The sequence below is a fragment of the Aphelocoma coerulescens genome, chromosome 2, assembly GCF_041296385.1.
Source record: "Aphelocoma coerulescens isolate FSJ_1873_10779 chromosome 2, UR_Acoe_1.0, whole genome shotgun sequence".
Taxonomy (NCBI): Eukaryota; Metazoa; Chordata; class Aves; order Passeriformes; family Corvidae; genus Aphelocoma; species Aphelocoma coerulescens.
Window position 1 is genome coordinate 137,926,396 of NC_091015.1, and position 26,083 is coordinate 137,952,478.

The 26,083-nt window shown below is 37.5% G+C and overlaps 1 protein-coding gene across 3 annotated transcripts in view; it reads left to right on the forward strand.

Moving 5' to 3' along the window:
• The window catches only part of PKIA (cAMP-dependent protein kinase inhibitor alpha), a 44,322-nt gene extending 18,947 nt beyond the window's left edge, over nucleotides 1-25,375 (forward strand). For all 3 annotated transcript variants that reach the window (XM_069004983.1, XM_069004984.1, XM_069004982.1), the window contains exons 2-3: nucleotides 17,604-17,781; nucleotides 22,836-25,375. In XM_069004983.1, the coding sequence (XP_068861084.1) occupies nucleotides 17,631-17,781; nucleotides 22,836-22,915 (231 nt within the window). In that variant the 5' untranslated portion in view covers nucleotides 17,604-17,630 and the 3' untranslated portion in view covers nucleotides 22,916-25,375. The remainder of the gene's footprint in view (nucleotides 1-17,603; nucleotides 17,782-22,835) is intronic.
• The last annotated feature ends 708 nt before the right edge of the window (nucleotides 25,376-26,083 follow it).

The following is a 26,083-nucleotide window of genomic DNA, read 5'->3' on the forward strand; positions in this document are numbered from 1 at the left end:
TGTATGGTTTTTCTTTAAAAGACTTGGTTGTTACTGTTGTAACATCTGAAAGACATAATGCTGTGCTGCTTCATTAAAACTTCATGCAGTAACATTAGAGCTCAGTGGAATCTTTGATTACCTGCTTAATAATCAAACTAAACCAGTTTGCCTGTGTTGGCAGTGTAATCATAGTCTGTATTTAATCAAATTACAGGTGGTGGCTTGTTTTGTTAGTTTATCTGGGTTATTTTTTCTTGAAGTTGTCATTTAACCAGAAAGTTAACTGAAATTGTTCCAACTAAACTGCACTGGGTAAGAAGCAGTGGTTTGGTCTTGTATGTGATAAGTGGAAGAGGTGTGCTTGTGTTTCATGGAATTATAGAAGGTTGGTTTGATTTTTAACAATAAACAACCCTCTTCTTTCTGCTTATATTCCTAGAGCAAATATGGTGAATGCCTTTTCCTGTTATACTGTTTTTATCATGAGGATGGCGTAGCACTTACTTTATCCTTGTCTTCATATAAATATCCTCTTTCGATTGTCAGGCTTGGAGAATCTGTTTACATGTTCTCAGCAGTCCAGTTGTATCTTTTTTAAGAAAAGGAAAAAAATCCTTCAGGTTTGTGGGGTTGTTTTTGTTTTTTGTAGGGAAATTTTGATGAAGTTTGATTTTACTTTCTGTTGAACCTATTAATTTTTGAAGTCCCTTAAATAGCATCCTGAGGTAGGCCGAACAAGAGGAGAACTTACAAAAAATAGCTTTAATGAACCTAAGAATCATCATGTTATGTAATGTGATACATGTGGCGTTTCAGGCAATAACCAAATTTGACTTTACAGATAAGTTTGTTTCATTTGGCATATGAGTCAAATGGCTGAAAGATTTGTAGTGATTCCCAAAAAACATCTTGTCACATGTAGATGACTGCTGTCTGGTTACAAATGTGTTAATCCTATAATGACATCATGAAAAATAGCTCTGTGGAAAGGAGGTTACATATGTCAAGACATGTCTAAACTTTTATATTTCATAATTAATAGCATAATTTTAAAAAAATTTCATTGATTTTTAATATTTGAGTGCTAATGTTTGAATAATCCTCATAGGGTGTTGAGCAAGAAAAGTGGCAAAATACAAGAGGTAGAAAATACTGCTTGGTTCTAAAAATCATACCTTAAAGATATTCCCAACAGAGGGTTAACAAGCAAATTACTTAGGGGGAGTAGAAGCATTTTGTGAAGAAAGATTTAAAACAGACTTTGAGTCTGAGCATGGTATAGTTAAAATGTGTCTTATCAGAATGTTATTTTGTTCAGACTGCTGAAAAGCTTTCCTGAACTGAAGATACATCGTCTTTCCATTTTTAGCTTGGCTCTGATTTCATTGGAGTCTGATGAAAACAAATATGGAATGTTATCTGTTGTGCAAATATCAGTGCTATTTGTTTGAAAATACTGGCGGTGTTTCTGCTGGGTCACGAAGAGGCTGTAGGTATAAACTGTGTAGTAGCAATGGAAAATTTTGTTTAAGGGAAGGGTAGAGAAGATAATTCTTGGTGGTTGAGATAGCAAATTTCAAATATATTGCACTAAAAGTTAAAATTTACTTACCTAAAGGTTACCTGTGGAGTACATGCTCAGTGAAGCTTTTAATCCAGTTGTAAATAGCCATGTTAGAAAATCTGGGCATTAATTGGTTAGGAGTAGAAAAAAAAATGTCTTTGCCTTCTCTCTCCCGCCCCCCATATTTCTTCCCCTAATGTTTTTTAAAGTCTGAAGCATAAGGTCCTTTGTAATACCTCATGTTGGTCACCTGAAACTGAGAATATGAGTCTCTATATACTCTAGTTATTTACCCAGTCTTGGCATATGGGCAAGTGTTTTCTTTTTACCTATTGTTCTTTCAGAATGTTTACTTTATGAACAAGCTAATCAATGCTTAGAGTAGACCCACAAACAAACATTACCTCTTGCAGTGTGTTTGCATTCTTGGCATTTCTGGCTTTTCTGCGAGGCATTAGTTCAATTGAACAATATGGTGTGATCTTGAAGAAAACTTGTAATTTAGTTTCTATAGTGAATGCTTTCTGGGAAGTAGCCTGTAAGTTTGAAAAGCTGGTATATACTCCTCTTTTACCTTTCTTGGTACAGAAACCTAAAAATGGCAGCGCTAATCTTGTATTAATATTCTTTAAAATAACAGAAAAGATTCATTGTCCTTTCTCATGTAAAACAGGGCTACAGTCTTGGGGAAAAACACATTGATTCTGGTATCTATAATAAAGTCACAGCTACAGTGCTCACGAGCGCTGAGTTTTTCTTGGTCTGCGATGGTAAAAGCTGGTGAGTAAAGAATAGTGCCTTACTGTCCATCTCTCGTGGCGTTAACGTGCTTATCCACATTGCCTTTGCTTGGAAAGAGGCTGCCTCCTATCAGCTCTGAGACACCAGGGTTGAGATCCTCACAGTGTTGTGATTTCTAAGTCTTAAATGAAGTGACAGGAGGGCAGTCTCAGCAGTTAGTGGAGTTTAAGGAAGACGCTGGAAAGCACAGTAAGTACTTATGGTCATTTATAGCCACTGAGTATCTTCTGACAGATATGAATTTTGTTGTTGGGTAGGTGTCGGCAGTGAGGTGGCTTTAGGGGCATCCTGTGTGAGGAAAGGTCAGGGCTGGCCCATGCTGGACACGGATCAAGTCAGCTCCATGGATTTACTGCAGGATACAGCTGAACCCCTCAGCCAGGACAGTGGTGTCTCTGGGAAAACTCTGGGAAAATATTTAAGCAAGGGAATAAAAATACCAAAACAAACAGGTAGAGGAGCAACAAAAAAAGGTAGTGAGACACAGCACAGGGAACACAAAGGTTGAAGGGAAAGGAAGAAGTGGAGGTGTTGCTCCAGGCACTGGAGCAGAGATTCCACTGCAGCCCGTGGAGGAGACCACAGTGGAATGGGAGTAGGTATTTGCCTGCCAGTGTGTGCCACACCAGGTGTTTCCTGAAAGAACTCCAGCCCACACTGGAACCTGTGGGAACAGCCCATGAGAAGGACCAATGCTGGAGCAGGGGAAAAGTGTGAGGAGGAAGGAGCAGCAGAGAGGAATGTTATGGAGTGATATGACTGCACATTCCCATTCCCCATCCCCTTGGGCTGCTGGGTGATGGGGAGGGGATAAGCAGTCAGAAACTAAAGAAGTAAAGGTGAGCCTGGGCAAAGGCAGGGTGAGGGAGAGTAGGGGACTGATGTGGAGGAAAGGTGTTGTTTTAACTTGTCTTTTTTTCTCACTATCCAAACCTATTTTAATTGGCAGTAAGTTAGTTTTCCCCAAGTCGAATCTGTTTTGCTAGTGCTGATAATTACTACAACGTCTCCCTGTTTTTATCTCAGCCCACTGGTTCTTTCATCTTACCATCATCTCCCTTGTCCTGTTGAGGAGGATTGAGAGAGTAGAGTGAACATCAGCCAAGGTCAACCTACAAGGGGTTCTTTAAAGCTAATTATTTCAAAAATAAATAGACAAACGTTTGGGATGAAGGCAGTTCTCTTACAGCTTATAGGAAATCTACTAAGCCTACAGACTCTACTGCTAAATATGTCTAGATGAAAGTAGTTATGCAAATGGAGTGAATAATTAATGATACCCACCTCAGCAGGTATACATACATATATTTACATGAGTAGATAAAGCCATATTCAAAGTTCTCTAACCCTGAACACTCAAACTGTTGCATAGGAACATTACTGATTTCTACCAGTTTTCTCAGGTGTTATGGTCCTTTATGTTTTTCTAGGTATAAAGGGGGACAATTGTACTTGGGATGGGATAGAGGCTTACAGATTGCTGTCAGCATCCCAAGATTTTTGCCAGGAGGAATGACAACTATAAAATAAATAAAAATAAAATAAGTCTCATCTCTGTCAGGAGACATTTCAAGTTGATTTTCTTCTTGCTCAGTCTGAGAGTCCATTTGGGTTTGTTTTCATGCACTTTCTTACTGTGCTCTGCCCATATGTCTTTTCAATGGCTCCTAATTACTTAATTATTGTCTTTATTGCTAAAGTTTAGCTTTTACTTGAACAAGGCACTTCCTTAGTGACTATGAGATGTGGGTTTCATTACTTCAGATTTTGAGCAGCACTTTTTTATATTTTTACCTTCTTCCTCTGAATTTGTACCTGCAGCTTGCCTTTTATGGGGAATATGGTATCCAGGAACTCACATCTGTGGGTGATTCTTATTCTTGAGAGGTTTTTCCCTGTGCCAGGATTTAAGAAGTGGAAGTCTTAAGAAATATTCTGCCCACATATGCATTCTTACTGTAAGCAGACAGCTGGTACTTCCTTTCATTATCCACCAGCAGGTAGTAAAAAGGAGGGAATCTGTGATTTGCATGGCCTCGAAGCTCGGATAAGCTATTTAAATACAGATGGATTTGTGTAGTCTAACAACATGAATTCCTCTCAGGAATTCTGTGAGGGTTTCTGTAAGTTCTCCTGTGTGTTTATGCTCGTATCCAGAAAACATGGCTTACACGTTATTGTATTTTATTGAGTTTATGCATATGTCAAGAACTGTATGTTCAGATTCTTCTTAGGCTTTTCTAACGTCATAGTGCTCAGCAACTTCTTTGAAAAGGAGAGTTGCAAGGTAGAATTAAGAATGTGAGCTGCAGGAAATATGTGTTTGTTTGGATAACTTTTTTTGGCATGAATATAAAATGTCTACTGTATGTGGTTTTTAATAGGCCATCTTTTAAAGTGATTGAGCAATTTGTTAGGGTTGGCTGAAATCAATGAGCTTTGTGAGAGTCCAGAAAATTCTATTTCATTTATATGCTTCCATCGCTGGCTTGTAAATTGCCCAAAATGTTACCTCCATTTGGCAGTTTCTTTTTGTAGATGAAGAATTGGGACATTAGAGGAATATGAATTAAGTATTTGAGCTTTAATGTCACTTGAAATTGGACCAAAGAGAAATATTTGACAATCAGATTCAAAGCTGTAACTAACAGTGATTTTAAGTAGCTGTGGTTTGCAGAACTTGTGTGTTACTCAGTTGTGGTTGGGTATTGTGTTTGTCAGAGTACCAGGATTTGCATCTAGAAATGCATCTTAAATCTGAGTATCATGGACAGATTGTGTAATTCAGCACAATTGCTAACTAAATATCAGTATATGCAAGTCCTTTTTTTTTTTTTTTTTTTTGCGTTTCCATCTAGTTCCAACACATGGCACATGGAAACTTGTCAGGAAAGTACTCTATAGTGCGTAATTCTCAATACAAAGTGTACAAAATGTTCCTACGTGACAAAGGATTATTTATCAAGAGAGTTGTTGTTTGTTTTGCTTTTTTCCTCTGCTTAATTAGATTATTTTTTAAATGTGGACATGCAAAAGAGGTTGATAAGGTTCCGATCTTAAAGCATATTGTAGCAAATATAAGGGACTTCTTCGCTAGGTTAGAAATTATTTGGCCTGTCTTCCAAATGTCCATAAATACTGCAAAGTATAAAATACAAAAACACATAATAACACATATAGCACATAATAACCAATTTCACCATGATAAAGAGTTGTTTATTAATGCTTTCTTCACCTGACTCTGGGTCGTTTTTGAGGTTTCAAACTGGCTGTTGATCCTTCCAAGTGTTACTGCTCTTCAGAACTTGATCTCTTTGCTTTCAAAACAATATTGTTACAGGTTTGAGTCTGAGCTGTACTGCTTATGTGGTTTAAAGAATAGAGACTTGAAGTGCATCACTCTGGGAGAGTCCCACTCACTAAACCTTGCTGAATCATATTCTTGGATGGCTTGGCTATTATGCATTTATGTGGTTATGCATATGAATGTGGAAAATTACCCCTTTAAGCCACCTCCTGCATTTGGTTTTGAGAAGCCTAGCACAGTCCACTCCATTTAAGAAAAAGTCATCTTTAAGACTTGCAAACAGTATGAAATTACTGCTCTCTTCTCCCTCTTCCTTTAAAAGACTGCAGGTAGACTTGCCTCTGCAGGGACCTTAATTTAAACCTTGCTCTTATTTTCTCTGGCTCTGACAAACATCTTTCTCTTTACCTCAATTCTGGACTGACACATTGCTCTCTGTAGATGCAACTGCTGCTGAACATGCTAAGGTGAACAAGACAGAGAAAACAATAAGAGGTAAAATATTTCCTTTCATTAAAATATTCTGTACTGTTAGACCTCCTTCCTTTGATCCCTCAGCCTGGTGCATTGTAGGGCATTTGGCCTTCTGGAATTAATCAATGCTTAATTAAGAGACTTGTGTTTATATTGCTGTATGTATTTTTACAGAGATTAATTAGCTTAAGATTCCCAATGACCCCAGCTATACGAAAACAAAACATTATTGTTCCACTCTTGAAGCAGCAGCACTAGGAAGGTTGTAACAAGAAAAATACTGTTGAAGGCTGGAAAGATTGAAGGTTTCACAGCACAGTTTCTCAGGGGCTGCTAGAAGATACCTCAGAAAGCAAATACATATCCAGTTTGTGGTATCTGTAGTGTGATTTTAAAAATTTGGAACCTTGTCCTAAAGAATTCTAAAATCAACTTATTTGATAATGAATGGCAATAAAGAATATTTGCATATGTGTTCATTCTGTTAAGATGATTAAATTTATAATAGATTTTATATAAAGAGGGTTCATTTTTCCTGAGTGGTGACATACTCTAAATAGAGAACTTTTCTTTTCCCTTGAATGAAATAGAGTGAAACAAACAACGATTAAGAATATTTTTTTCCTCTGATAATATGTGGCTCTCATACACAGGAATAACATCTGGCAAAAATATAGGAATATTTGTGATATTTACCTCCCTGTGAAAATGCAGCAGGTATGTCCGGAGTTTTGCAAGCTGTAACATCATTTTTTTTAATCCTAGGTAGCTACCAATACTTCCCAGGTGATCACTATCTAACACAGTGGTAATATCAGTGGTCCATTATAAAGAATCTGTAAAGTATTCCTGCTGGAAACAAGTCTAAAAAAAGCACATTTGAGACAATTATTTCAGGAAGCCCTAAGTAGGCTATGCTGTTGCATAGCAACAGAGCCAGGCAGTCCTTAGTCTCTAAAGTAGTCAGTGTACACATGGGAACAGAATGCAAAAATGATGGAAACCTTGAAAAATGTAAGCCTGAGAATAGGAGAAACCAAAGTGAAATGATACACAGTATAAAATGTGAATTTATTTTGGGAGTTATAATAAATTGAACTGCTTTTAAGTTAAAAAACCTGAAATGCTGTTAGCCAAATTGTGTGGGGTTTTTTGTAGCTTCTAGATAGTAATTAAAAGGCAGAGTGTCTAATGGCTGAGAAAACTAATTCAAATGTAAAGTAGGTTTTAAATGCCTGCCACAGAAAAAAAAAAAGGATGGAAAAGGCAATTTGTTATTAACAAACCAAAAGCCGACCAGATAAACTAGGAATGTGAACATCTTTGTGCCACAATACATTAATCAGTATTTTAGAAATTGCCTTTTCCATCCATTTTTTTGTCTGTGCTGGGCATTGAAAATATACTTTAGATGTCTCATGTTCGCAGGTCTTCAGGCTAGCCCAGTGGTATTTATCTCTGCAAATACTGAAATATGTGATGTCATTGTTAGTATTTTTGGAAACTCCAAGCTTGCACATGAAATGTGAGATCTTAACAGAAGCATATTATACTATTGCAGTTTTATTTTTGTGAGAGGTAATTGGTTTTATTAAAAGCAAATAGGAACCAATATTTAATAATTAAAAATATATGGTTGTGATTGATCCTGCTATCAAAAAAAAGGCAAATCCTTTCCTTTCAGTACAGTGTTTGCCACTGTCCAAGAAGAAACAGTAATAAGCTCAAGCTCTTCTGTTTTGGATGCTGCAACACATACTTTCATGATGAGTCATGACTGCATGATTTTAAAAGGTAATCACATGCAAACGGTTGAGCTACTTCTCCAGAAACTGCTGAAAAGATATGTAATGCAACAAATGTTGCTTCTGTTTAGTAGCTTACATTGTCCTAAAGATTTGAGGAAAGTGCCTTGGAGGGGGGACAGTTGTTTGTTTTAAGAATAAGGAAGAATTTAAGGACAGCTAAACTGTGGTGCATTTAGATGTCTTGAATATTTGATAGCCAGACTACACACTGTACTGAAACATTGAAGAATCCTAGCAAATAGGTCAGGAAGAAACCTTATGAAAATGCTGGTGCATCGTCCTGTTATAAATGCTAAGTTATAAATGCTGTCATGATACTGTTATCTAGACATTTTCTTTTTGCTGTTCTAACTGCATGCTTTCCCTTTCAAAGGCTTTTGTTACCTGCAAACGGCTGTTGTAGATGCTCTAAACATATCAGTCAAATTGACAGAATGCAGAACATCACAAAATGCAAACTTTAGTTAACTTGGGAATGGGAGCAACCCATTGCAGTGAAGGAGCCAAGCCCTGCATTCAAATCAGTGGCCCTGTGTGAAGTCCTTGAGTCAAGTTAGCCCACTGGGAGCTTTTTAGTAGAGCAGCTGGAAGAGTCTGCCACTGTCTTCCTTTTTGGTTGTAAATTGGTTTCTCTAACTGAACTCTTGCATTATCTAAGGCAATTGCTGCTTTCTCCCCATCTCCATATGCTTTTTTTTCCTCTCTGATCTTGTTCTGCAGACAGATTACCCTTTCTAGATGGTACCTCCCCACCTGAAATCTGAAACATCCATATTGTGTTTTTATAATGCAATCGTATTCCTCTAGCCCAGCACATGCATAGATAAGTCCTGGCAGTGCTAGCTAATATCTTCTTGCTAACCATTACCTTTACTGATATTTTAAAACAGTCAAGAGCAAGCTCTTACCCTTTGCATAAAAAAGCTGTGTATTTTGTCAGACTGGGCATATGTTTATGTAGAAGACATGGGCTACATTTCTTGGCTTGTAACAAAGAGCATGAATCTTCATGTTAGTTTCATGGTTTGCTGTTAGGAATTGCAACAACTATAATGAATATTACTGAGGGATGTTTAGCCATTCAAAGCTATAGTTCAGTTGAGTATTTGAGCCCTTGTAAAGAAATGGAGGCTGCCTTGCACCATGGAGCTATTTTTTGGAAAACACAGCTGGTTCCCAAATGGAAAAGTGCACCACAATGTACTGCATACGGTCTGTGTACCACTTCTTGTTTGTTGGTTTTTTTGGTTCTTTTCTCCTTTTGATGAGAGTCTTCTCATTGGGGGGTAGGACTGGGGGGGGTTTTGAGGGTTTTGTTGGGTTGGTTTTTTTGCGCCATAGTACTAGTAAAGTAGTATCTAGCAAGATGTATAACTGCAAACTAAAAAATAAAAAAAGATAGTGACGGAAATAGATCTTACATGATAAGCATTTAATGGATGCTGAATTAGAAAATTCAATGGACCAGAATCCTTTTAGGTCCTCTAGAGCAGGATTCGAGGAATCATAAGATACCAGGTTAGAAAGGGACCTCAAGGATCATTTAGTCTAACCTCTCTTGGCAAAAGCACCTCTAGACAAGATGGCCCAGCACCCTGTTCAGCTGAATCTTGTAAAGTGTCCAATACTGAGGAATCCACCACTTGCCTGGAGAGATTATTCCAGTGGATGAATGTTCTAATTGTGAATAATGTTCCTCTTGTGTCCAATTGGAATCTCTCAAGTAGTAATTTGTAACCATCACCCCTCATCTTTTCCGTGTGACTCCTTGTAAAAAGGGAGTCTCCATTCTCATCCTAGCCACCCTTTAGATACTGAAAGATGGTGATAAGGGTCTCCCCTAAAACCTTCTTTGCTCAAGGCTGAACATATGCAGTTCTCATGGTCTAATAGATGTCTTTCTTAGCCCCTTCCATAGCATTAAACTTCTGCCAAAAACTGGAAATCTGTTTCATAGAAAATCCTTTATCTGAGTGGCTTCCACATTATTGCCTATGTATCATTGGTAGTTTGGAAGGCTCAAACCGGTCTGCAGGTAATTCACAGAACTGTTTTGCTATCAGACCTTCAGTTAAAAGTTTGCTAACACTGTGTATTTTTTTTAGTGGAAAGTTGTCTGTAAGGAAAACAGTGGTTCACAGCAATTTGGCCCAAAATATTTGCAGGTCACTGATCATGACTTCAGTGTTTTGGGGCTTTTTTCCCATGAAGCCGTATATGGGCTGTTGTATGTAGTAATGTCTAAAGGAGACATGGCTGTTACAAAAACAGTCACTACAGTGCTTATATCAAGTTCTCTAAGGCACAGTCTCAGCTAATGAGACCTGTATTGATCAATACCTTTAAATCACTGGCTGTGAATGCTGGCACTACTGACAGAAGTGTCTGAGAGAATAAACTTGATTACAGCATGAATCCTGAATTAAAGGCAAGGTTAGGAAGATACAGAGCTTCATGAGCAAAGCCCACACAAATTTCCCTCCCCCCTAATCCCCATCCCCTCTACTAAACATCCTGATGCTAAGCAGACACCAGCTTCACGTTTCTGCAGCAAGTCTTGTCTTTTCTGTACAGAGCATTTCCAAGCTGCCAGTCAGTCTCAATAGACTGGTCTTTTCCAGTAACCCAGTAGTTGAGGAAGAGCCCGTTTTTGTTGTTGAGGGGTGGCTTTTGTGTCACAGTCTTCATGGGCTTATTCCATCTCGCTGTTCTATGAGTGCTTCTGGATTGCCGTATAAAGATCCCAATAAACAGTCTTTCTCCAAAGGCTGAAAGCAGTCCTTTAGAACAAACACTGTATTTGTTCAGTATAGTGTTATACCTGTGCTGCTTGAAGCAACACACCGTTCTAAGGTGCTGCATACCTGGCCTCATCCTCCCAGAACCTTAAAACATTGACCTCCCTACATCTCAGATAGATGTGAGGATGCTCAGCAAGTGTGTGTCAGGTGAGGAGCTAAAATGCTCTCATCTGGCTTGAGGCCCTTATCTATCTCTATGGTTATGAGGTGCTTGCAATTGATTTAGCTGTTCATAGAGAGTATCAGAGCAGTGGTGCTGTAACTCGCTCCTTCCCTTCACGAACCAAGACTTTACAAACTGCAAGTAAAAAGTCACACAGCAGTGGATGCCTTTTCTCACAAACACATGTTGCTTGCCATCAGTATTCTCTTTAGGTTGGGCAGTGAACAGTGATGGTAGATTCTAGGTCACCCTCTTCTGCTCCCTAACATAGTGTCCCCATGTGGATATTTAAATATTATGTTTAAATTCTTCCATAGGATGCTAATTTCAAAATATCAAAACATTTATTGTTATTTTTTAATTACTCTCCAAACCATCAATAATCATCTGCACTGTATCTTTCCAAAGAACCAAGGTCTCTGTAGTATTGCTTCATTGGTTATGTTTGCTTTTTTTTTATTATTATTTTCTGCTGTTATTTCACTGCCCAGTTTTATGGAACAGTGGAATCTAAAACTAAATTTGTGAATGGAAATTAAGTGGTGGATGAGAGACCAAATTTTATGGTCATGGGCATAATGAAATTTGCCTGAGCAAGGATATGGTAAGAATTGTAATTATTTGGCTTTTAGCTCTGTAGATCTCTTTAGGAAAACTTCAGCTTAGATAACATAGAAGGAAAACCTATTAGCTGTCTTTATGAATGATTTTTTTTGTATAGGTTGTGAGCTGAAGGATATCTAACTTCATAGTGCTTTTAAAATGCAGATTTAAACAAACTTAGTTTTTTTCTGAAGAAAATCTCAGGTGGTAATTTTCTTTGTTCTGTTTCGTTGTTTGACCAGTTGAATTGCCCAATAATTTCTTTTAAGATCTTAGTAGTACTAGGATTGCTATGTGTAGAATGTGTACCCTAAAAGTATGCTAATTGTCAAAGGTAAGTGACCTGTTCTGCATTACTATTTTATGGGGCTGGTCACTCCAGAAACATCAGACAGAAAAAACTACATGAGGGATTTTCAAAGTGCAGATTAAAATACTGCCCAGCTTGGTATCTTGCATTGTTATTAATATTTTCTTTAATTGCCTTTCTAGAGTTAATGCTGTTTTCCTGTTCATCTGTATCTGCAAAAGCACACTATGGTATAACAGAATAGATACAATCTCTGTGGAAGAAAAATGCTTTTTGTTAAATTGTTCCTCTGGTTTTGCTTTCAACGTAGAAGACCATGCCTAAATCTAGGTACAGGTTGCTGTGGAATAGATCTATATCCTCACTGGAAAGAGCCCTGTAGCCCTGTCTCTAAGTTAAGGCTAGATTTGGAACCAAAATTTATTTTAAAAGCATAATTATACACCTTCTCTAAATCAGACATGCTATTAAATGACAAATTCTCTTTTTCTTTTTTTTTTTTTTTGTTCCCTTGTGAAAGCTGAATATAGGTAATTACATTTAAATAATGTGCTGATCGTGATACAACAGCAGCCAAAGCCTGGGAGAGTTTTATTTGAAAATCTCTTATTTGATGCTGCCATTAAGCATAGTTGGAGAAAGAGCGGGTGTATACATTGAAGGATTGTACCTCTTAGCCTTACACTGCAGGTTTGCCAAGAAAATGGCAGCTCTGGTGCTCTCCAGCAGCATGTGCCAAATTCATGGACAAGCCGTATGTATGTCAAGTACCCGCTCTTGTTCGGTCTTCCTTTTAAAATAATCATGAATACCAATTAGCAGAGGTACTTCAAATTCACTTGGGCTTCTTTTAGGTATCTAGTCCCTTAAACAGACTAAATCCAACAACCCTAGGTGCTTCTAGCCCATAAGCAGAGACACTGATTTTTAAGTCATGCTGGTATACCACATGATTTCTGTACTTTTCCTCCCAAACCCTTGAGAACAGTGGCACCGTGTAGTACTGGATTTCACTGATTGATTATGGAACGCAGTCAAATTTGGATTGCATTTGTGAACTCATCAGTAACTTCTTAGGATTTTTTTTTCAGTTACAGAGATTTGACAGTTATCTTCAGAACCTTGTGGGATAATATTTGCTATATATAGTGTGGAAATGGAAAATTTCACATAATTTGGATTATGGAGTTAAAGGAGTGTTCTGGTAAATTTCTGAAAACACAAATACTGATTCTTTCTGTATCTGTTAAGTTATGCTGTTCTCATCATAGAATCATTAAGGCTGGAAAAGACCTCTAAGATCATCAGGTAGAACCATTAACCAAACATCACCACATTCATCACTAAAGCATGGCCCTAAGTTCCACATCTATACGTGTTTTGAAAATTTCCACGGATGGTGATTGACCAGTTCCCTGGGCAGCCTGTTCCAATGCCTGACCACCCTTTCAGTGAAAAAAGTATTCCTAACATCCAATCTAAACAGCTCCTGGTGTAAGTTGAGACATTTCCTCTCATCTTGTCACTTGTTATTTGGGAGAAGAGACTGACCCCCACCTGGCTACAGCCTCCTTTCAGGCAGTTTAAAGTGATAAGGTCCCCCCTGAGCCTCCTTTTCTGCAAGATAAACATGCCCAGCTCCCTCAGCCACTCCTCACGGGACTTGTGCTCCAGACTCTTCCCCAGCTCCATTGCCCTTCTCTGGACATGCTCCAGCACCTCAGTGTCCTTGCCATGAGGGGCCCAAAACTGAACAGAGGATTTGGGTGCAGCCATACCACTGCTGAGTACAGGGTGACAATCACTGCCCTGATCCTGCTGGCCACAATATTTCTGATCCAGGCTAGGATGCCATTGGCCTTCTTCGCCACCTGGGTACACTCTGGATGTTCAGCAGCTATTGACCAGCACCCCCAGGTCCTTTTCCACTGAGCAGCTTTCCAGCCTCTTTTCCTTCAGCCTGTAGCATTGCATGATGTTGTTCTGCTGCAGATTCAGGACCCATCACCTTCCCTTGTTGAACCTATCCTTGGTATCCTTCTTTTCTCCTTCTGCATTCCTTGGATAATTGCCCATTATGTTCAGTATGGTATATTCATTACCAATATAGGCATATCTTGATACACTGGCTAGAATCCAAGGTAACAACTGTGCCTATCTGCCATTCTCATCCTCTGTAATTCTTCAAGTACTTACAAATAATTTTCAGCTAAACTTTTTGTGAGGAAGGAGTTGGGAAAGAGACAGAAGTCTAAGATACCCACATTTCTAGAAGTTTATGAAACTAAGAATCTGAGATGAAATATGCTGTATGAAAATCCCCTGGGCTGTAATGCAAACTCTAACCCGTTATCTGGGATAGTGACTCTACATGGGAGGAAAGGTAAAGCACAGCTGGGGGAGATTTCTGGTGGGATAGTATCTTATCAGTTACCAAGGAATCCAGTCTTGCAACAGCAGGTTTCATTAATCCTTATTCTCACAGAGCTTCTTTCTTCAGTTTGCTGGTTCAGTTGGCAGTAGCAATGAGGTTTGCAGCCCTCTTGTTTCAGTTAAATACCACATAGCAGAGTACTGTTTTTGCAATGTTTTGAAAGAATTAAATTAGTAGAACTAGAGGGACTGTGACCACAATCTTTAATGCAGGAGTACCTGTTAATGCAATTATTTAGGAAATTCAGATTATATTTCACAGAGTTATTAGCAAATTCCACTCCTTCCACAGAGACTGAAGGGGAAGAAAAAAGATTTTTTTGAAGTGAATGTTAATTCCTTAATGACTGGTTCAGTGAATAAGTACAAACTGCTGGGCACTGAGCCATTCATTGGAAGGGGAGCTCTTGGGTGATGTCAGTGGAGTTCCATATTTATGCAGTAATGTCTCAAGATAATGCCAATACAAAACAGAATGGTATTTGATATTTAGGAGACACAGACAGGAAAATTTGGAAGTGTCATAAATGTATGTTTGATAACATTCTTTTTTGATCAGAATGTTAGTAATCCCATATTGAGCATACAGAAAATGAACATTTAAAAACATGTTCTCTACAAGCACATTTTTCTATGGCTTTATAGCTTGTTTCATAGCTAAGACTAAATAAGCTTGAGATTTCCCTTGCTGTTCTCCATATTTTATGGAATTTTTCAAGGCAGTATAATCTTACAGAAGCATATTCTGTGGAGTGTAGTTTGTATATCCAGGGAATTGCTCATGGAGTAGAACCTGGATTATTTTGCAAGTCTTGCAGCCCTGCACCTTGTTCCACCTCAGTCACAGTCTTCTCTGATTATTCTGGGCCTGATGCAATCATATGCACTTTTCAAAGAAGAAAAAACAACTCTGTGGTGGTTTTTGCTGTGCTAAAAATAAATGAATGTCTTCATGGGGATGATAGCTATGGTGAGTTTGGACTAGTCTATACTAATATGAATCCAAGCCTGTATATTGATTGCTTTCATGGTTTGCACTTCCTTTTCTAGAAGTCAGTTGCAATAAAAGGCATGAACAAATATAAGTGAATTCTGCTTAAAATCTTTTAGTCTCTGATTTTGGTGAATGCTATTTAGTGAATGGGTCAGATAAGTCTGAAAACTTATGCTGTTTTTCTTATAAAAACTGTCCTTCTTGTTTCCCTTCACCTTTGCAAGTGACATGCTGCATTACTACATGGTTGATATATTTGGCGTTGCAGTGTCTGCACCTTGGGCAAAGAACAAATGGTAGACTTTTCATTTGCTTCAATATTCTTGCAGTGTTTCAGTAAGAGGGCAGTTCACTGGAAGAAGTGCACATGGTCTCATTCTCATAAAAGCTTTTGTTATTAAACAGAGGCACTGTGCTATTTTATGTGTGTCAGGCAGGCTTTTAGTCAATGCTGACCTCTTTTCCCTCCCTAGGTGTTGTTGTTAGGTTTTGTGGGTTGGGGTGGTTTTCTTTTGGTTGTTGGTTTTTTTGGGTTTTTGTTGCTTTGTTAGTTTGGGGTTTTTAAGCAGTTTCCTGTTTTATCGTGGCTGTTCATAAGAGTAAAATTAGCCTGTCAGCCATTGAGTGTTTGGCATGGGACACCACAGTTTGATAGCAGTGAACTTCTTTTCAAGTCACTCAGTCTTGCAATGATACTTGATACAGTTATATTTAGACTAAATAAAATATGGTGTAGAACCCTTTTCTTGGCTTCTCAGACACATTATATGTACACCCTCATACAGCTGACTGAATCTGGGGAGGTGAGGAATGGGGATGAAGATGAAGAGTAAACAGGGTTTGTAAAGTTATTCAGAAGTGAGGGTGGAGAAGGATTGGCTGTTGTCTTTTTTGTATCTATTTTTAAAATAAGTGTTTATAAAAATTGAGGGGTTTTTTGATTTATTTGAAGAGAAAAAGATGAACCTTTTGCTGCTGTTAATGTTTGTGATGACTTCAAGAGCTGTTTGTGTCCAGCAGCTGCAGTAGGAACTGATTAAAAAGATTCATGCACTCTATGCAAATGTGAAGTTTTGGCTACTTTAAAAACCCCAACATTTAGTAATAACAGTTAAAGCTTCTCTCTGTGGGCAGCTGTGAGTTGCTGCCTGTATGGCCATGTCCTCTGTCTGCAGTGGGCAAAACCAGAGAAATTCTGCTTAGAAATGAAGGAAGCATAAAACTATGGGGGTGCTGCTTTGGTTTAGTAGTTCTGTAGCATTTCTTTTCTTTGGAGTACTCCTCTAGCAGAAAGCTTCCCTGATTCCCCTATGACATGGAAACATAAAACATGAGGAAAGCATGGTTGCCTAGCATTTTGCAGGAAACCTTAGAAGTGTACACGTGAAATTACAGTAAAAGCAATGTGATCAGCAAGAGAAAGGGCTCCTCCCCATACCCTTTAACATTTTATAAATTAAGAAAATAAAATTCTAATAGCTTGGATCTATAGCATATATTGCAGCAGGGATGCAAATCTTTTTCTTACTGAGATTGAAATACTATCTTGTATTCCTTGTATCTTTGTCAGATCTTGCATTAATGCATATCATCACATTATTTCATAATGACATATGAAATCATTGTTTTCTAAGGAAAAGAAGTTCTGAGTTTATACCTAGCTTACAGAGCACTGCTTTCAAACCTCTACATTATAGTTTAGCTATTCTGCTTGCTCTGGTCTGCAGTCATTTCAGAAGCATGATGTTAATGCATTTGCCTTAGGGAAACTATCACACCAAAATAAATTAGTTGAGCCTGAAGAGGACTGTATACAATGCCAAGACTAATACTAACAGAAAAGAAAATATACTAAACATAACTGTGTCTGTGTATGAGCACAGGGTTCTGCATGCAAAACATTATCGATTTGTACTTTCTTACTCGTTACACTCTGCTTTTTGTAGAAAAGAACTTTGTTCCACCCCCTACCTACCTCCTACATCCCAGCTAATATTAAAAGCAGAGACAACTCTATAAAGAAATTATGTTGCTGAGGTCATTGCTTTTATAAATTACTCACTATCACTTTATGAAGCATGGAAAATGAAATTGGTTAAAATACTGTTGAATACAGATGGCATAAAATACACACAGTGTTTTTTCTTGCTTCTCTGTTTCTTCTCTAATTTCTCCAAATTTTGAGACTGGCTAACCAGTAAAAGAAGATTTATCTATCCCACAATGGGGGATATATATATATCCCACAATGGGGGATATATCCAGTTATATTCCTTCCAGTTATATTCCTAATCCATAAAGTCCTCTGTTTTTCTGGTGGTCTAAGTGGTGGTTTTTGTTTTTCTTTTTTTCCTCCCATCCAGGTACTGCTATGTGGATATTTGTTAGCAATGACTGATGTGGAATCTACATATGCAGACTTTATTGCTTCAGGAAGAACAGGTAGAAGAAATGCATTACATGACATCCTTGTGTCCTCTCCCGGTGGGAACTCTAGTGAACTAGCCTTAAAGTTATCAGAACTTGATATAAACAAAACAGGTGAGTATGTTTTGGGCTTTTATTATATTTATTATATTTATTTAAAACTAAAATGAGAAGAACTAGTACACAAAGCATGGTTTATGTGCCCACATAATTCCCTTGTCCCTCAGCAGCAGAAATATTTTATTTTCTAATCAACATGGGTTGCCTGCAATAAGAACCACAGATTTCATAAATGGGAAGGGTGGTTATTTGCAAGTACAACACATCACTGAGAAAAGTTGTTCTGCAGTGGGTTCCTAGTGGCACGGTCCAAATCAGGATAAATTTTGTGAAAAAGTAGAATATAAGGAAGAAAAGAAGAAAATCTTTATTAAAACCCAAGTCTTCATAATATCCTTTAATGGGAGCTCTCTGGTTTGAAGCCTGTAGGAGAAGCCATGTGTCTGCTGAAAGGTTATTCTGAAGTTAACTTTTTTTCAGCTGCCAAAGGAAAGAGCAATAGGAATGCACTGTTGTTTGTTTTACCTGGATCTTTGTTTCTCCTTTCTGCTGATACCTGTCCTTCTTTTAAGGTGATAACCATTAATGCAATCCTAAATCTTTAATATTACCAAAATTTTTAAATGCTTGTGCATATTTAGTTGAGAGGAAGGAGGGAGAGTGGACCCTACAAGAAATAAAATAGTAATATGACTGGGTATTTATTTTTATGTTACATGAGTAGCAGCTGGTGAATGGATCTTACAGATATTAGAAAGCCCTTTTCAGATGTCAGGGAAGAGGTGATTTTGCTTATTTTAATAATAGCAGAAGAAAACAAATGCAGCAAAGAAGAAACCACTGATAAGCAGCCGCCCTGTTTGTGCACATACTTTTCTCAGGGATAAAGACGAGAGTTCTGAGAGGGAGTCTCTTCTCAGCACAGTCAGATGTGGGCAGCATGGTGTTGAGGTGGTTGTAGTGCTGTTTTGAAGGAGGGGTTCTGTTTTTGGCTTCTGGACTAATGTACATCCTAAGTCATTCTTTCTGCAGTTGCCAGTAGGGGACCTATAGATTCTAGATGCATGGAATTCTATCTGGGCAGGACCTTTAGTTTATTTCTATTTAAAAAGAAATGCTTTATAAGTATGTGTGTAGGTGTGTCTATTTATTTTAGTGGGGACAGGTGTAAAATGGATAAATGGAAAGTAGGTGACGTTTGAAAGGCATAAGGCCAATGTTCCTTCATGCTTTAATTTTCTTCAGTCTCAGATTTACACTTTTCAAAATTGTCTTTGATCTTGTCCATTTAGAAGATAAAAAGAATCCCAAATTTTAAGTTAAACAGTGGAGTAGTTATAAGCCAGAAATGTGTTCTTTTGTGAGCTATAAAAAAAAAGGGACTCTCTGCCTGCAACATATGTTGATACGCATTTTGTACGTGCAGTTAGCTGTGTAATGATGAGAATGGTTTAGGTAACTGTTAGGCTAATTTTTTATACATAATTCAGGAGTCTCTTTAGTTCTTCTTGGTGATCCCTTTTGCAGCCTGGGTAACTTCATCAATGCAGAAAAGTATGCAGAGCTGCTCATAAAATTACCTTGGATAGTAGAAACACAGAAATGCCTGCATGCTTTTTCAGGAGGTTATGCAGTTTCCATTAGATAAAATGAAAATACATTTAAATTCTGTATTATTAGTGCAACTAGGGGCTAAGTAAAAGCCTCCAAACCAAAAATACTGGAAAAGGCATTGTCTTACCTAGCATTCATGTGGGTATTAGTGCATTATCACGTCATGTCTTTCCAAACCAAGAGAGGCTAAAAATTATTTTGCATGTCAAATCCCAGTTCAGAATATATTAGTGCTTGTAGGATGCGTAAGTGCATCACACCTGACAGGATTAAGAAGAAAACACATGTTTGGGGGTTATATCTTATTTCTTTCAAGGTGCGTGTCAAACAATTTATGCTAAGTACAACCTAATTATATAAATACAGACATCAAGTTTTGATTCTTTCCTTTTCTTTTATTCTTATTACAGCTGTGTGTATTTTCTAGCAAAACTGCAAGTGTGTTTGGTTTCAGCTGCGTGGAGTAATGGCAGAGTAGGATAATGCAGATGTTAAAGAAAAAAAAGGTCGTTATAAAACATATGTGAATTAAACTACCCAAGCATATTTAGTACATTCACTTTGAAAAGCCTGCAGATACATTTCCTGTAAAAAACCAGAACAGCTTTTAACAACACTAGGCTTATTCAAGGACAATGTATTTTTCTGTTACTCAGTAACTGATACCTGAAGTGAGTGTTGGTTAATCCCCTCATTAATGAGCCAATGACAAATAATCAAGAGTTTACTGCATAATTATGTATAATAACATATAAATACTGCATAATTATGTATAATAACATATGATACTTCTCCCTTCAAAACAGCTGTCCCAGTTTTCTTTGTCCATAACAAGCTAACAACCTGTTATTATCTGTGGAATGGATATATTTTTCAAGCCCCAAAATACAGATTCCAAGGACTGTGTCAACACGTTTTACCTAAATTAAGTAAAAGTAACACTGTGTACATCTGATAGATAGAAAACTGGAAGAGAAATCATAAAACAGAAGCAAAAGAAAGATTTTTAGTAGGGAAATCAGCAGGTGTCTCTCCTGCTCAACACTCTCAAGGTAACCAGTGCAATCCAAGAAACTTGATCATCTTACAGGTGGTTGTAGCTAAATGAAGTAGTGAGGAGAAAGTACATTGAAGAATGAGAACAAATCTCTGGAGATCTAATCTCTAAAACAAACTGCTGGTTTTCTAGGTGCTAGAGAACACAGGAGTGAAAAGGACGTTTCTGTATAAAAGTTGTAGGGGCCCAAGCATCTACAAATAATGGGGGTAATAGGGTGTTGAAGTCATACGGAACTGGAATGAAGAACTGGCTGTAGAAATTAGTGATTGAAAAAAATTGATTTTAGTCCACGGTAGAAATGTTTTGGGTGTAAGTGGGGGGAATAGTGATAGACACTGTAAAGTCAGTAATGTTACAGGAAGAAAAATGAGATAAAAGCTGCACATTAGCAGGACTGGTAACTATAGCCAGCTGACCAACTCACACAACTGTATGGTGGCTTGGAATACGGTATTTTTCGGTTTTGTTTCTTTTTTTAATACTGCCTGCTGGTTTCAAAATGCTGTGTAAGAATTACAGTCTTGCTCTTGAGAGAGTCTAGCCATCAAGTTTTAAAGGAAGAATAGCAATGTGCTTAGCAGTTTTGGGATTCTCAGAACTTAAAGGCAAATTTATTTCTGTAAATATATTTTAAAGCCTTTAGCAGGAGAGCTCTGCCAACAGAAAGAAAAAGTTGGTACCATATAGTGTATTACAGATTAAATGGATTTAGATTAGTGAATTTTTTCAGCAAGTTGAGAAGAATCTTTCAAGAAGTGGTGTATTAAAGCCTTAGTGCTCTTTCCCTGAACCTCTGTGCTCTATGTTTAACACTAAGGTAGTGAAATACTTAGGCTTTTTGTCCAGGAATGAATTTTCTTTTAAAAACAAATACCTTGCAAGAGTGTTTTTTGCTCTTCAGTTTTGGGGGTTTTTTTCCTATATTTTTTTTTAGTAAGATTTCTACCAGGAAAGTTTGGCTTGCCCACACAGTAGTAGTCAGAATAGATGGAGGGCAGAGTGGGCAAAAAAGTAACAAAACCCCGAGATTACACTCATCAGGTCTTCTGCAGTATCAGAACAAATGTGGGATGTTTTGTAGAAGGTGTTTGGACAACTGGGGTAAAAGGGATTTCTGTCCAATAGTAAATAATCACATGTAGATCCATCCTGATGGAATCCTTTCTAATTTGAGAGATGAAACTGAAGAAGAGTTTTCTGAAAAAGTGCCTTGCAAAAAAATTGTGTATTTATTACTCAACCCATAATGAACAGAACAAACCTCACTGTTTATAGGCTAATCAGCTTTCCATGCAAGTTTTTAAGAGGTTGAATGTGATAATTCACAGTACCCTTTGAGGTATTTGCCTGCCTAAATACTCAGTGCATTCACAAAACACAGCTATCATGTCTAAGCTGCTTGCAATGTTCTTTGCAAGGCAAAGAACTTTTTTCCACTACCAGTGTGCTCTTTCTTCTACTCAGAAAAGAGAAGGTGTTTATGATGCTTATTTCTATAAACAGAAATAAATCTGCAGATGTACCATGTGATCTGAAATGAGGGAACAATAAGTATCTGCACTGAGAACCCTGCCTTTATTCTAAAGATCTGTAGATTAAAATAAGAGACACTACTACCTCTGTCTAGACCTCCTTACAACTAGCCATGGAATTTTCTTCTCTTAACTTATTAAGCCAGTTCAGTACAAATTACTCTGAATCCTTGCAAGGTACAAGAGACAATGTATGTCTTAACATTATTCATTGTTATGTATCTATAGCTGATCAGTCTGGTGTTCAGGGACTTGTGTCTCACTTGCACTTACCTTCCTGTTGCCTGAACCTGTGAGGTCTTTGATTGTTACGTAAAATACAATACTTTGCATATAGATACTAAAAGCATTTGCCAATGCTTTTCTTAGCCTTCTTTAGGCAGACTGTGAGTTGCCTGCTCAGTGGGCCCCTGTAGGATGTGATCTGTTCCTCGAGTCCTTCTGTGGTTTGCAGTGAGACAGCTGGACTGAATACCATGGACACAGTGCTGAAAACAGACGCACAGAACTGAAGCAGCTTTAACAAACAATTGCTTCTATTGAAGTTGCTTCTCTTCATAGCAAACTTTGTTCAGATTGGCGCAATGAGGTTTTTTCTCTTATACTGTTACAGCATCACAGTGAATACATTTTCAAAAATACCCTGCTGTTTTTGTTAAATTCATTATTTTTTAGCTACTTTTGTCTTTACTTAAAGTGATACTGTTGGTTGTAGTAGAAATTTGCATCTCAAAAGACTTTCAAAAATAAAGTATAGCTATCTTAGTGGTAAAGAGTTTCATATTTCACTTTCAATTTCTTTTTACTTTGTTTATGAAACTGATGGATGAACAGTCAGGGTTCTGGTAGCAAGACCTCTTTATATTAGGGTGGATTACTCATCCTTTTGTCCTGTGTTATAGAAGGAGAAGGAGATGCACAACGAAATCCAAGTGAGCAAACCGGGGAGGCCCAAGGGGAGGCAGCAAAGCAAGAAAGCTGACATCCGACTTTGACCGAGTGGAGCAGCTGCTGGATGTTTTCAGGCTACAAGAGCGTGCTGGAACAAATTTGTTTCCATGAGCAAGCTGGTAGAAAAGAAAGTGCATGTGTCTTCACTGCTGGAACCCACTCAACACAATGCTAAAAATCTGGGTACAAGCTGTGACAGAAGACAGAATTTTCTCTACCTCTGTCATTAGCAATGGTTGAACATGTATTGATTTTTTGGGATAGTGTCACCAGATGGATCCCTTCATAATGACTACTCGATGGGAACACTTTTAGAAAGTAGAACAGGTAAATCTTGTAGCAAATGGCCTTTGAAGCATCAGAGGATCTAATTGTGTATCTTAAGCAAAGGCTTGTGTGATCCTCAGAGTTTAAAATTCTCTGGCCAAAGTGTTTGCCCATTATAAGAACTGTAAAGAAAGCACTGTTTTTAGAACTTTGCATCTGTTTTACAGCTCTGTTATTTACAATGGTTTTTGTATTGTACAACTTAGATGCTCCACACTGCCCCTTCTCAACTGCTTATGAAGAATATTTCTGTTACTGTGAATTTTTCTACCACACGTTTTGAAAGGGCTGGTTTTTTGCATAAGGTGGTGATGTGCACATGATAGATCTAAACGTCAGCCGCTGAATTGATCATGCCTAAACCTAAATGACTCAGCAACACTAATTTGTTACTAGATGAGCCTTCAAAACGATTTGTTAATGTGAATACTTGAGCGTGTGTTGTGTCCTTGGTACAGTTTTGCCACTCGCCTGTAGTTAGTTGCATATCAGAGACTCAAATTGAATCTTTTATGTTATTCTTCCCCATTTTTCTAATTTTGGTCCCAGTTTCTTAATCTTTCTCTGAGATATTTTTTTAAAATGTTGATCCAAGTATTTTATTGTTATGGTAGTTTTAAGAATACATTTATAACCTTATATGGGTTAAAATTCAAACTAATTCCATGGTGCTAGAGGTTTTCCTGATTCACATTGCAAAAGACAGGCCTTGTTTACACATGGGAAAATAACTGGCATAGGTTATTGCCAATTATGTATTCTGAATGAGTTTTAGAATGCAGTATAGTCCAATGAATGGATCCTGGTCTAGATCCAGCAAGGGGTTCAATTTTTACTATTCCTTGCCTTTGCCTCAGTTGATCAGGCTGTTGAGTTTGCACAGCCAGTAACCTGTTACAGATGCACCAGAACAGCCAAGTGCTAAAATCTGCTACAGCAGCCTTTTGGCTTCAAGTTGGAAAGGGAAGTGAGAGACTCTAGCACCCAAAGACTAGTTTTTTTCCCATTTCATCTATTCCAAAATGACAGTCCAAACTGGGCCTTCATCAAAATACCAGGATAGCTTGTCCATCCAGGACATTACTTAAAATATCTACAAATTAATAACCTGTTCTGCAGTAGCTGTTGCTGACTGGTTTTTTTTTTCCCCCCCTCATCCTGCCCCAATAGACAAGGCCATACAGGAGGCTGAATGCTGCAAAATGGGGCAGCCACACCTCTGTGTGACTAAGGTGAGTGAAGAGAGTGACTGATAGTAAACCATGGCAATCACACAAGCACCAATCACAAGGTCAGAAGATTTGTTTTCTTTTATTAATAGGAGGTGATGTCACTTTATATATAGTATATATATATTATATATATTTTTGTGTTGTTGGTTTCAAATGTTATGCACTTTTTAATGTTTGTAAACTTTTACTAATGAATAGTGTGATAGCTTCCTGAATATATTAATCATCAGTTAACAAAACATCTTTGTGGCCACAGCTGTTTGTTTCTACCATATGTATCATAGTACTTGTCACCTGAAAATCTTTTGTGAGATATGTGGAGGAAAAAAAACCACTTCTGATCAGTATTATGAGATCATCTATTAGTGTTAATAAAAAACAAGCCAGCCGTACGCTTGTGGCTCATGCGTGTAATATTAACTCTCACCTTTTAGTGTTTGGAAGCTGAATGCCTTGCTGTCTTACTAGCTGTCAAATGCCCTGTCTTCTTGGTAAGAGAAGTAGTCCATTTGCTTTGAAAATACTGTTATCCTTAAACAGTTTTTATTCATTTGTTTCACTTGGTGTTCCTTTCAAACTTAACACATTATTATTGACCTTTTTTTTTTAATTATTTCTCCCCCTTTTGCTCTTGCATCAAGTCTTCAAGCTGAACTGGTTGTCCCTTTGTCATGGACTAGTTACTCTCAGTCTAGCACAAATGCCAGAAGGAAATAGGATTCTAGATTTTTTTTATAGTGTTACTTTATTGATGATCTATGAAACATCATCAGTAAAATGTTGCAGAAAAAGACAGTAGTGAAATAAGTATTTACAGTATATTAAAGTGATGGTTTTCCTTATTTTCCTTCAGTGCTTTTCTTTATTTCAGTATACTTTCCTTCTTAATTCTTTTGTGTTGTTAAATAAAATTAATTTCAGCCTTTCCTCTCTATTTTGTACTTGTTTCTTCTATTTCTCCTCTTTTTTTCCTCTAGTTTTTCAACAAATTATGGAGGCTTTTGCTGGTTTTTGAAATACATCTCTCTGTGATGAAAATAACGTTGTTAATTTTAGTGGAGTAAAAGGCTATTTATGTTCCTCTTCCCCCAAAAGTGTGTGAGTGCTTGCTTTATCACTTGAACTATGCTTGCTGTCTTAATTTTGGATATTTCTGTAGCATCTGTAAGCAGGCCTCATAATGTAAACCTGTGCCAAATCACAACACTGTATCTTGAGTATTATTGTTACCAAAGCAATTACAGAAGAGCTACTTTAAATATATTCACACCTTTACTGCTGTGTAATTGCATCATATAGCAGGGACACTGATGGTAGAACCAGACTTTGTTTGGGTTATTTTTTACTTTTGTTAACTTTTTCAGCAAACCTGACTCTCTGGCTTCTGTTCCAGTATCTTCTTTATATTTTATTGTGTTCATGAGAGTTAAATGTCTGTTTAATCCATGATTATCTTAAAAAGATCTTGCCAGAAAGCTATATAAACATAACGAAGTCAGGACTGAAATATCAGCATAATAGAATACTCCTTATCCTTAAAAGGTTTGGCTTTGATGGGATGGTGGTGGGTTTGTTGTTTCATTTTTGGCAGTTTCTTTTGCTGTCTCTTTAGATGGATGTTTTCAGTGTTCTTGTCACTC